The 12,660-nt window shown below is 58.2% G+C and overlaps 1 protein-coding gene across 3 annotated transcripts in view; it reads left to right on the top strand.

Annotated features, from left to right (window-relative positions):
* The window catches only part of CABIN1 (calcineurin binding protein 1), a 78,405-nt gene that overhangs the window by 24,672 nt on the left and 41,073 nt on the right, over positions 1-12,660 (top strand). For 2 of the 3 annotated variants that reach the window (XM_070400267.1, XM_070400265.1), the window contains exons 20-26: positions 1,331-1,492; positions 2,705-2,911; positions 3,040-3,185; positions 4,921-5,182; positions 5,837-6,097; positions 7,888-8,039; positions 9,769-9,947. In XM_070400267.1, coding sequence (XP_070256368.1) covers positions 1,331-1,492; positions 2,705-2,911; positions 3,040-3,185; positions 4,921-5,182; positions 5,837-6,097; positions 7,888-8,039; positions 9,769-9,947 — 1,369 coding nt within the window. The remainder of the gene's footprint in view (positions 1-1,330; positions 1,493-2,704; positions 2,912-3,039; positions 3,186-4,920; positions 5,183-5,836; positions 6,098-7,887; positions 8,040-9,768; positions 9,948-12,660) is intronic. The other variant, XM_070400266.1, reaches the window with a different exon arrangement.

Raw genomic sequence — 12,660 nt, 5'->3', positions numbered from 1 at the left:
GGAAGGAGCAGGCAGGAGGGGTGATGAGGGGAGGGTGCTCCCGGTTTTTCTTAGTCTGTCTTTTTTTGGTGGAACATGAGTTTTAGCTGCCAGGATCTAAAAAAAAGATTTTATTTGATTTTTGCTCTTTATTTATTTTCTCTTTTTCGGATTTACTAAGTTTTTTATAACTTATTGAGTTGAGTGATTATTTTAGTGTTCATTCTTGTAATACTTGCATTGAAGGTTATAATTTTTTCCCAAGTACATTTTTAGCTGCATACCATAGTTTTGACATTTGGTATTTGCTATCTTTATGTAATTGATTTCTAATTTTATTGGTTATGTTCAGAGGATGTTGTCTATATCATATCTAGTCTGCGGTATTTATTGAGATTTGCTTTTTGTCTAGTTTTGATCAAAATCTCATGGATGTTTGAAAAGAATGTATGCTTGCTAGTAGTTGGGCATAACAATAGCCATTAATTTGTTTAACTAACTGCCCTCCATTGGAATCTGAGCTTCTCTTTTTAATATATTTTTATTGATTTCAGAGAGGAAGGGAGAGGGAGATACAACATCAATGATGAGAGAGAGTCATTGACCGGCTGCCTCCTGCATGCCCCTCCCTGGGGATCAAACCCACAACCGGGCATATGTCCTGGGAATCGAACCGTGACCTCCTGGTTCATAGGTCAACCGACACTCACCCACTGAGTCATGCTGGTCGGGCAGAATCTGAGCTTCTTAAAAGCAGGGACTCTGGCCGAAACCGGTTTGGCTCAGTGGATAGAGCGTCGGCCTGCGGACTGAAAGGTCCCGGGTTCGATTCCGGTCAAGGGCATGTACGTTGGTTGCGGGCACATCCCCAGTAGGAGTGTGCAGGAGGCAGCTGGTCGATGTTTCTCTCTCATCGATGTTTCTAACTCTCTATCCCTCTCCCTTTCTCTCTGTAAAAAATCAATAAAATATATTTAAAAAAAAAAAAAAAAAAAAAAAAAAAAAAAAAAAAAGCAGGGACTCTGTTGCACTGTGCCCAGCACAGGAAGGTGCTCAGTAAATATTTGAGGAATAAATGAATGGCCAAATAAATCAGAATTTCTCAGAGGGCGTATGATGTCTCCTCTAGCAGCTGATAGAAGCTGACTGGGTGTGCTGAGAGGAAGGCCGCTGCGAGGGCTGGGCCCAGGGCGGCTCCCGGGAGGGTGACAGGCCCTTTCCAGAAAAGGGCCCGAGTAGACAGGCCTCCTCCTCCGGGTAACAGTTGACAGAGCGGTGTCACCGGGGCCCTGCTGTGCTCGGAGGTGTGGGCCCCTCCTCAGGCGTCCCCCCCGCCCTCCCCCGACTGTAGGTTCGAGTTCTCCAGAAGGAACTTGCTGAATCCACCTCTGAGGACACACACCCCTACAAGGAGGAGCTGGAGACGGCCTTGGAGCAGTGCTTCTACTGCCTGTACAGCTTCCCCAGCAAGAAGAGCAAGGCCCGGTACCTGGAGGAGCACTCGGCCCCGCAGGTGAGGCGCCACCGCAGGCCCCTGCCCCACGCCTGGGAGAGGGACTCGGGGAAGCAGGGGCTCAGCGCCCCGACATGCAGCCTCGGAGGCCCAGGTTGGGTTGCATCAGGAGGATGAGGTGCTCCGATGGCTCCGGCCTTGCAGGAGGGCTCTTCATAGTGCTGACTCATCATCCGAGAATGCAACATGGTGATTTTAATAGATTTTCTTCCTTTTTAAAAAAACGTATTTTAATTGATTTCAGAGAGGAAGGGAGAGGAGGAGGGAGAAAGAGAGAAACATCAGTGATGAGAGAGAACCATGGATGGGCTGCCTCCTGCACGCCCCACACTGGGGGTCGAGCCCGCAGCCCGGGCCTGTGCCCTGTCCGGGAATGGAACCGGGACCTCCTGGTTCCTAGGTCCCCGCTCAGCCTCTGAGCCACGCTGGTCGGCAGGAGATTTTCTTTTAGCAATTTGGATAATGTGAATGATTTCTTAGAGGTGGTTCGTGGTTTTTTTATTTTATTTTTTTTTTCTTTTTTCTTTTTTTCTTTTTTCTTTTTTATTGCTTAAAGCATTACAAAGGGTATTACATATGTGTCCTTTTTTTTTTCCCCCGCCCTTGACAATACCCCGCCTTCCCCTACCCCCCAGTGTCTTATGTCCATTGGTTATGCTCATATGCATGCATACAAGCCCTTCAGTTGATCTCTTAACCCCCTCCCTCCTGCCCCCCAACCCTCCCCGGCCTTCCCGCTGCAGTTTGACAATCTGTGTGAGGCAGCTCTGCCTCTGTATCTATTATTGTTCAAAAGTTTATAATGGTCTCTATTATCCATGAATGAGTGAGATCTGGTTCGTGTTCTGTGTCTTGGTTTTCAGAGCACTTGGGGAGTGTCATGCTCAGCGGTACTGCCCGTTATTCTCTGAGCTTATGTGTGTCTCCCACCCTGGCCCAGAGCAAGCACTTGGTCAGTATTTGTCCACCAAGTGATTGATGGGGCGACTGAGGTGAGCAGAGGGTCAGGGCCCACGGTCCCCACCCTCTGGCTTGGCCACATGGACTCACAAAGGGCAGCCCGAGTTTCCAACATTTTCTTCATGAAGAACAGGCTTACGGGGGTCACTGCTCTGCTCGTCAGACACGGGTTGGGAAGGACAGTGGGCATTTAGAACTTGCCTGTGTGCTTTCCCTGACCGCGCTGCGATCGGCCTTCTGTCTTCTTTCAAGGTGGACCTCATATGGGAAGATGCCCTCTTTATGTTTGAGTATTTTAAGCCCAAGACCCTTCCTGAATTTGACAGCTACAAGACCAGCACCGTTTCTGCTGACTTGGCTAACCTCCTGAAGAGAATCGCCACCATAGTGCCCCGCACAGAGAGGCCGGCCCTGAGCCTGGACAGAGTCTCTGCGTACATTGAGGGGACCTCGGCCGAGGTAGGAGCCATGTCCCGTCACCTTCTCCTTCAGCTGCGCTGACGTGAACGGTCCTGGGTTTGAAGCATCACTGGCCACAGTTGAGTCCCTGGCTCCGCCTCCCTGACCCTTGCCCTCTCACCTGCCAGGTCCCTTGCCTCCCAGAAGGGGCTGACCCCTCCCCTGCGGTGGTGAATGAGCTCTACTACCTGCTGGCTGACTACCATTTTAAGAACAAAGAGCAGTCCAAGGCTATCAAATTCTACATGCACGACATCTGCATCTGCCCTGACAGGTGAGTGGCTGGCGGCTGTGGCCAGTGACCTGGGTGTGAGGCCAGGCTGGTGGGGCGGCCGGGGTGCCTGCAGCTCAGCAAGCTCTCCCTGCCCAGCGGGGAGGCCAGGGGAGAAGTGACGAGGTGGCTTAGACCACAGTTACTGGGAAAGGCTCTCCACAGAAAGAAAAACAAGGGAGAAAGACCCTGGGGAAGCCCGCTGGGGTGGGCACTGGGGTCAGAGGAGGCGAGGTGCCCCCCGCTCTGCCTGCAGGGAGGGCTGTGCAGCCCAGCCCCGGCCTGGGTGCTGTGTGCTGCCGCTTTCCTAGCTCCGCCTGGGAGGCTGGCTGGTGTGCACTCTGCTTCTTCCCCTGCAGTGTGTGATGCAGGGTTTTCTCATTGAGGGGGGAGGGGAGGAATAGCGACACTGAAGCAGGAGCTCTCGTTCCTCGCTCTGCCGCAGTGCATTGTTGGCAGCGGCGATGGTCACGTCTTCCCTGGCGGGTGCCAGGAAGGACTGGACTGAAGGATGCCCAGGGACGAGCTGCCACGCCCCTCCTGGGCCTGGGCAGGGCCCCCTAGGACACCCCGCTTCTCCGGCGCGGCTCTCGATGGGCTGGGCCTGATGAGCTGACACCCTCTGAGCAGCTGGAGTACAGGCTGGAGGGAGGCCCAGTCGTGACCTTCATGCTGCTGAGGGACTGTCCCGTGCGAGGCCACACCAGGCTCTCACCTCGCCATGGGAAGGCGGGTGTGACCCCTCACTTTTCAGTCATGGAGGCGGCAGGCAGAGGAGGCGACTCCTCGCTGTTGCGCACGGTGAGCGCTCAGGCAGCCTGCGTGTGGGCCTGCTCTACCACACCGGCCTCAGCGACCGGGGGAGACAGCCAAGGCCGCCGACACCGGCTCCTGCTGGAGGAAACCACAGGCTCAGCCAAAGGGGGCCCGAGCCTTTCCCCCAGGGATACAGGCCGGAAAGCTGGCTTCTGCGCTCACATCCCAGCCCTTCTCCCCGCGGCCGGGTGGATCCTGACAAGGGAAAAGGAGGCTCACCCGGTTCGGGGTGGCCACCAGGGGCTGGCCCTGGTCACTTCCAGGAGGCCATGCTGCTCTGGACCCTGCAGACGCAGGGCAGCTATAGAGGGAGCCTCGTTTTGATCTTGACCCAAGGTTTACCTCCCAGGTTTGGCCGCCATGAGAAAATATGCCCGCTCAGTCAAGCAAATCAGACTTCATGAGCTTAGCAGGGACCTCAGGACCAGCAGGCCAGTCACTACAGTTTAATAAAAAGCCACCAGCACAGTGGGAGGGAAGCACGACCTGGACGCACAGTGGGCTCGTCTACAGTCACCACTATGACTGTCGTCACTGCCAGCAACGCCCTGCGCCACATCCTGGGCTGTCAGATAGTCCAGGAAGCCAGTTCGCCAGTTTTAAAGTTAGTGCCTCTCTGTGCAGCATTCAGAACATTCCAGGCTCGCCCGGCCGGTGTGGCTCAGTGGTTGAGCATTGACCATTGACCTACGAACCAGGAGGTCATGGTTCAATCTCCGGTCAGGGCACAGGCCTGGGTTGCGGGCTCCATCCCCAGGGTGGGGCGTGCAGGAGGCAGCCGATCCATGATTCTCTTTCGTCATTGATGTTTCTCTCTTTCTTTCCCTCTCCCTTTCTCTGAAATCAATAAAAATATATTTAAAAAAACAAACAACAACAAAAGACAACGGAGTGTTTACGGGTGCTTTTGTCATGACCACAGGTTTGACTCCTGGGCAGGCATGGCCCTGGCCCGGGCCAGTCGCATTCAGGACAAGCTGAATTCCAATGAGCTGAAGAGCGACTGGCCCATCTGGAAGCACGCCACGCCTGTCCTCAGCTGCTTCCGGCGGGCCCTGGAGATCGACAGCTCCAACCTGTCCCTGTGGATCGAGTACGGCACGATGTCCTACGCCCTGCACGCCTTTGCCTCGCGCCAGCTGAAGCAGTGGAGGGGCGACCTGCCCTCGGAGCTCGTGCAGCAGGTGAGGAGGGGCCCGGAGGCGCTGCTCCGACGCACAGGCTCCCCGTCAGTGGAGCAGGGGTGGGGCCTTCTTAGAAGCACCCCAAGTCCCGGGAAGCGGGTGGAGCGAGGGTGGGCAGCCCTGTTGGACCCCAGGGCTAGACATTCTCAGTGCCGTGGAGCTGGGAGCTGGTGCGCGTCTTCCCCAGCTCTGCGGCCCACCCTCGTGAGGGGGGAAACAGGGCCTCACTGCCTGCTGTGGGGCTCTTCTCAGAACATCAGGTCAGGTGTCCTGGCCTCCTCGGGCCTCCTGCAGTGATGGCGGCAGCCACGCAGCCCCAGCCCCTGCTGTCGCCCCCTCCCAGGCACGGCCTCGCTGCAGCCACAGAGATGGTAGTTGGGACCTTTAGAAGGTGTCATAGGACTTCAGAAACGCACAAACTGTTCGATATGATGCTGCAGGGGAGGCGGAAGGAAGATCATGGCGTTGGCATGAGGTGGCCTGGGTGTCCGTCCAGTGCTGTAGCCTGACCTGAGGGGGGTTCTGAGGAGTCGCAGGCCTCCGCAGTGTCCCCGCTGGGAAGTGGTGCTCGCACTCCTGTGTCTGTCTCAGGCCTGATGAGGCAGCGGGGCTCCTGCAGGACAGGCCTGAGCTGGTCGTGCGGTCTCGTTGCAGATGGAGGGCCGGCGGGACAGCATGCTGGAGACCGCCAGGCACTGCTTCCTGTCGGCGGCGCGCTGCGAGGGGGACGGGGACGAGGAGGAGTGGCTCATCCACTACATGCTGGGCAAGGTGGCCGAGAAGCAGCAGCAGCCGCCCACCGTCTACCTGCTGCACTACCGGCAGGCCGCCCACTACCTGCACGAGGAGGCCGCCCGGTACCCCAAGAAGATCCACTACCACAACCCGCCTGAGCTGGCCATGGAGGCCCTGGAGGTGATGCGCTGCCAGCCCTGGGCGGGGAGGCAGGGCCAGGGCGGGCCAGTCTCTCTCTCCCTGGCCATGGGGCATGCGGTCCCAGTGACTCCCTGCTACCCGATGGAAACCTCTGTGTTTAGCAGCTTTGCATGCAATTAAACAAAAGCAGCCTTTCCTCTCTCTTTCTAAGGGGTGCGCGCCATGCTTGCTGGGAGAGTGAGCGATTTGTTCTCCTAGAAGAGACTCGTCCTTCCTCATTAGCACACGCAGGTCCCGAGGACCTGGCCGATGGCACTAGCGCAGGCAGCACCCACCCCTGCGGCTGGCAGGTGTCAGGGAGCAGGCGCCTGTGCTCCGGGTGCAGAGGAGACAGCCTCCCTCGGCAGGACTGAGCCGGGGAACAGCCGGTTCTCTTAGCCTCAGGTTTGGGGTCCCCCACAGCCCCCCAAGAGCAGAGAGCACTTGTTTGCTGCTTGGCGTTGCTGTGTTTTCCTGACCATTTCACATGGTGCTCTTACTGAGGCTCATGCAGTCCTGTGAGGTGGATTGGAGGCTATGACCAGCGCCTTCTGTAGGGAGGAGACTGAGGACACGGGTGTGGATCCAGATTGCTTGGCCTGACCCGGGACCCTCCACTTTCCAAGGCCCAGAGCCTGGTGCCGACCCCCGCCCTCCCCCCACCCCCCGCTCCCCCAGCGTGCACGTGCCCAGCTTCCGGGAGTTTGGGGCAGAAGCCACTTGCTTACTCCTTTTCGTATCTCTTCTGATTATAAAATGACAGCCCATGCCCTGGCCGTGTGGCTCAGTTGGTGGGCACAGAAGGTTGCGGGTTTGATTCCTAGTCAGGGCACATGCCCAGTTTTCGGCTTCAATCCTGCTTGGTTCTCTTTCTCTGCCCCACCCCCCAAATCAATGAAAAACATACCCTTGGGTGAGGATTTTAAAATTAACACATATTTTTGGTCCAAAGAATATATAGAAGAATCAAACAATTGAGAAGTGTTTAAAACGAAAAGTTAAAGTCCCCCGTGAGTCTGGTTCCCCACCCGTCATGCCTAGTCCAGTGTGGCATGCCTTACCTCTCTAGGTTTCCTCCTTATTAACGTAGATACATCATCATTTAGCAACTTGCCTTTATCACTGGACAAGATGTAGTAAAGGAATTGTGGGCTCCCGTCCCTGTCCTGTGCCCTCCAGTCCGGCTGGGCATCCATGTGTTTGCCTGGCCCTTTCTTCACGGGTTTGGCCTTCTCTCCCACTTCTTCCGTGACAGGGTGCGGTCAGGGCGTAGCTGTGGACACGCATCAGGGAGCACACTTGACCCTTGAGCAGTGGGAGGTCGGGGCGCCGGCTGCCTCTGCGGTGGGAGATCTCACCGCCCTGCAGCTGGCCCTCCACAGACTCAGATTCCCTGCCACAGGCTGGCCTCTGAACAACACGGGCCTGAGCTGCGCCGGCCGATTGGCAGAAATCCGAGTGTACGTGCATCTGCCCAGTTAAAGCAGGAACGGCTCAGGGTCAGCTTATCCCCAGGGGTCATTAACATTTGAGCAACAATGTCCCGTCGCCCTAAAAGGTTGCACTGATCTATGCACTTTCATGTTTTTCATCAACTTGGCTGGTATCCTCTTTTTAACATTAGATAATCTTGTGAGCAAGCAGAAAGTCTCATTTTAAACATTTGCCGTTTTGTAATGCTTCATGCTGAGTGGCTTCTGGCTGCTGGGTCCCCTTTCCCGTGTGGCTGACTGGCCTGCGGGAGGACCCTGAGCCCCTGGGGGGTGCTCACCCCTGAGTGTGTCCCCTAGGTGTACTTCCGCCTCCACGCCTCCATCCTGAAGCTCCTGGGGAAGCCCGAGTTTGGGGTTGGTGCCGAGGTCCTGGTCAACTTCATGCAGGAGGCAGCAGGAGGGCCCTTTGCCAGGGGCGAGGAGAAGAACACGCCCAAAGCTTCAGAAAAGTGAGTGCACACTCGAGCCGCTTGTCCCGTGTCCCGGGAGGGTCGTTCATGGCAGGGGGCCAAGAGGGCTGCTGAGGAGACCAGAGTTCTTGGAGCCTCTGGACCTCACCTGGAGATTCCTGAGGCCGGGCTGAGGCATTGCTGTTGAACTTGAGAAGAAGGGGCTGTGTCCCCTCACCCTGTGGCCATGCCTGGTCCCCCACCCCCTTCCCGCCGGGGCGCAGTTCCGCCTGTGCAGAACCCTGGGGGAGCAGTTCTCACGCTGCTGCCTCTTGCTCCTGGGGCCTCTCCCACCCGTTGTTCCAAGAAGCAGGGAGGGGTGCGGGAGGCATGGGCTCTGCGGCGTCAGAGGGCTCGAGGGTGCTGCGGCCCTGGTGTAGCCCCCGTATGGGGCCTGGCACAGTCCCCCCGGCCTCCCCGTGACGGAGTTGTGTCTCTGGAGGTCTAGATGCTGGAGCTTTGGCTCAGCTCGCCCCACTTCTGGACTGCCCTGCCGGGCACTGGGCAGGGCCCCGCTGAGTGCCGCAGGGGCCAGCACCAGGCCCTGGCCTCGAGGACGGGCTGACGGGCACACAAGGCACACACGGCAGGTCACACGGGGGGCTCGGGATGCCCCAAAGCTAGAGAGACGTGTTTGTCAGTCACCAAGGGCTCCCAGCTAGTGGTGTGATCTTTTGTGTCTCATACTTCTTTTCCAAAAAATTTAAAAGTTATACAAATGACACATGAATATATTCTAGTTACCGAAAATTCTGGCAGTTTGTAAACATATAGACAAACCCTCTCTCCTCCCCAGAGTTCATCGCTGTTCACTGTTTAGTTTCTCAAGTCGTTTTCTGTGCATTTGCACACTTACATGTACACACACAATGACAGGGTTTCTTTAGTGAAAACGAAGACTGAAGGTGTTTTTCTCGAGTTTTCTTTTTCCCTGACAACGGGCCTGGGACCCATCCACAGAGATAGTGCCCCGCATTCCTCATTCTTTCTAGTGAAATCACATGAAATTTTTCTAGTGCAGCGGTTCTCAACCTGTGGGTCGCGACCCTTTGGGGGTTGAACGACCCTTTCACAGGGGTTGCCTAAGACCATTGGAAAATACATAATTACATATTGTTTTTGTGATTAATCACTATTCTTTAATTATGTTCAATTTGTAACAATAAAATTGGGGGTCATCACAACATGAGGAACTATATTAAAGGGTCTCGGCGTTAGGAAGGTGGAGAACCACTGGTCTAGTGGCTGCAGTGGCCGGAGGCTCTGTCCTTCCCACAGCATGGATGTCCTTGTTTCCGTGGCCATGGCGACAGGCCAGGTGTTTCTAGCTCTGCTCGGCAGGTGGCAGCGATGTCCCTGGCACGAGAGCAGGCGTTCTCGGTGCCTGGTGGGGGGTTAGCCTCTCGGCCTCGGGCATCGCACAGAAGGACCTGACTTGGTGTGGCGGGCATTTCTGAGGCGGGCTTCTTCCGGCCCCCCAGTCTCCGAGGCCTGAGACCTGAGCCGCCTGCAGAGCCCAGCCATATTGGGGGCTGGGCCTGATGGGTACCTTGTGGGCCACTCCTTCGGGGCCTGGGACACCAGCCAGAGGGGTGCGGGGGAGGGCCTGGGAGCTGGGCCCCGGGAAGGGTGGCTTGGGGACTCGACAGCTGGGAGGGGCATTGTCCAGCCTGGCACGCGTCCTTTGGTGCCATGTGAGCGGCTGACCTGCACCCCCTCTGCCCCACAGGGAGAAGGCCTGCCTGGTGGACGAGGACTCCCGCTCTTCAGCTGGGACACTGCCGGGCCCCGGAGCCTCCCTTCCCTCCTCCTCTGGCCCAGGTCTGACATCCCCACCTTACACAGCCACTCCGATTGACCACGATTACATCAAATGTAAAAAACCCCACCAGCAGGCGACGCCGGACGGTACAGTCCCTGTTCTCCCTACTGCCAGCCCAGGGCGGCACGCCAGCCGGGGGCGGGAGCTTTGGGCGATGAGTCGCTTTGTTTCGGTGAGGGGGGTGCTGGGTCTGGGGTGACACGGGCAATGTTGTGGCTGTTCATTAACCTCATGGACTCACGGTGATTCTGTGCTTCCAAGACGTGCTCAGGGTCGCCACCTGCCAGCTCGCCCACTGGGAGCCGGGGTGGGTGAGGCGGGCTGAGGCTCCGTGCCTGCCTCTCGGAGCCTGCATTCTCCCCCCTGCAAATTGGGGGCCTGGAAGGGCAGTTGGGAGACGGGGGGGCTTGCGGTCGGTCTGCGGGCGGCCTAGCGTGGCTCCCATGCAGTCGGCTGCACTATTATGGCATGCCCTTCTGGCGGTCATGGGCAGGCGATGACCGTCGGCACCCTGGGAATCTAGACAGCTTGGGGGGTGTCAGCTGGGACTGCACAAGGCCATCCACGTGGGATGGGGCAGGTGGCGACTGTTGAACCACATTCCTTACTAACATTTGGAGGCTCGCATGCGCCCTCGCAGCTCGACTTCATGCCCTCACATGTCTAGTGATGAGCTGGGGACAGGGTGTTCGCCGGAATGAGCCAATGGCGGACTTAGCAGTAGGGGCCTTTAATGCAGAGCCTCGAGGAGGTGGTGGCCTGCTGAACGACACCAGCTTCCCACGCGCCGCTCATCTCCCGGGGGCTGTGGGGTGGGCCTCGCTCTGCCTTCCCCCGGGCACCGTGCAGTGCGTGGGTGGAGAGCAGGGGTAGAGGAGGGCTGGCGAAGGGGGACAAGGGGACATGTGACCTGAGAGCAAGGAGACCTGCAGGGTCCCCTCCTGGGCTCAGGTTGGCCCAAGTGTGTGGAGAGAGAGGCTGCGGCTCCCAGTGTGTGCTGGTGGCTGTCACCTCCCTCCGGTCGCTCTGGCTGTTGGGCCCCAACCGCCCAGAGGGGTGAGGAGAGGTGGGAATAACGGCCGCCTGCCCCCCAGGCTGCCATCGAGACATTCCCACAGCGAGGGCCTGCTCCCTCCTGGTCACCTCCATGCTCTCCCTCATGAGAACCCCGTGCAGGCGCTGGAAGCCAAGCCTGCTCATGGCTTCGTGTCATCAGGGCTCCCGTGCGCTGCAGCACTGGCTGCTTTTCCGGAGCGAGAGCTGCTGCTCCCCTGGCCCATGGCCTGGCTGCAGCCTCCTCAGCCCTCGGGCGTGAGCGAAGCTCAGGGAGCGGGATTGTGCTTGGCTGTCCGTCCACAGAGCGGGGGTGCCTCCCCTGGTGTGGGCACCCCGGGGAGCAGCGAGGAGGCAGGACTGCCTCAGACAGGGGCTGTGGTGCCACCTGGCACTGCCACCCAGCCATCCCACGTTGGCGCACACGTGCACAGAGCTGTGGGCGAGCAGGATGCTGGGGCCTAGAGCTGTTGTGACACGTCCTGGCTGCCAATCTAAGGGGTGTTTGTGGTGGAAGTTTGCAGAGGGAGCCACACAAGTGCGTTTTCAATGGCTGTAAAGCAGTGATTCCTGTCAGGATAGGGAGCCATTGAGATCCCATGGCCCACTTTGCTCAGCCCAGCCCGTGTGCCAGAAAGCCTGCAGCGGGCTCTTAGGAGGGAAGGCCGGGAGGAACCAGTGATTGCACAGCTCATGGTTGGGTGCAACTGAAATTCCCAGAGACTGGCCTGGCCTCTTGGTGGGGTGGGGGCTTTCTGAGGAGGCAGAGCTGAGCCAGGATCTCGGGTATGCTGCTATTTCCTTCGCAGGGTGGGCAGGAGGGACCAGGCAGGGGTCAGAGGAGCGGGGACGGGAGGGGCTGCTGTCCATGGTTTCAGGATGCCCATCCGGCCCCATTTACAGCATGAACAGAGGCTGCCCTGAACCCCAAGTTATAGGGCTGCCTGGTGTGGCTCCCATGCAGTCAGCTGCACTATATGGCATGTCCTCTGGCGGTCATGTGCGGGCAGGGTGGACCTCCCAGGAGCGTCCAGGTGCCTGTGCCGCCCCCACGCGACATTCATCCTCACCTGCCATGCTTCACCGTCTGTGTCGTGTCCTGTGTGCTCGCCCCCGCTGCTCGCCCACCCTCCTCCGCCAGCATTGCCCGTGCTGCCCCTCACCTGGCCACACTGTCCCCAGGCTTTGTCGTTTGTCTGCACTGTCACGGCTCGCTTCAGGGGACAGCGCAGACCGCATGCTCCGCCCGAGTCCGGCTCCCTGCTGCCTGTGACCCGAGCACCTGCACAGCTGCTGGTCTGAGCTGGAGAGTGTGTTTGATGTGCCTGGCTTCTGCCCTGTCCCATCTCCCCAGCGCTGGGCGGAGGCAGTGCCGCCGTGCCTGCCCGCCTGCCGCCCGGCAGGTGTCTCAGTTCTGTATTCCCATTGCTTCGCTCTTTCTTGCTTTAAAGAAACAACAAGGGCAACAGACTCTCAGATCCCAGGTCACCTTTGTAAGGACAGGTGTAAAAGGACAAGTGTGCGCAGTAGCCAAGGTGCTACAGGGAGAAGCTCCGATGGCAGGCAGTGCTGGAGGGCAGGCCTGGCCTGGTCCCTGCTCACAGCCGCCCTTCCCAGGGGAAGCTGTGTCCATGGACAGATCTCCTCAAAGCGGGAGAGACTCCGAGTGCAGCTCAGTTCGTCTTGCGTGTCCCCCACGGAGTGGGGACTGGCTTGGGGGCAGGGAGGGAGGCTGTTGGAGGGCGG

The sequence above is a fragment of the Myotis yumanensis genome, unplaced genomic scaffold (genome assembly GCF_028538775.1).
Source record: "Myotis yumanensis isolate MYYU_CA2020_CCGP unplaced genomic scaffold, mMyoYum1.0.hap1 SCAF_19, whole genome shotgun sequence".
NCBI lineage: Eukaryota > Metazoa > Chordata > Mammalia > Chiroptera > Vespertilionidae > Myotis > Myotis yumanensis.
Note: the sequence above shows the minus strand (reverse complement) of the source record. Positions and strands in the feature narration are given on the sequence as shown.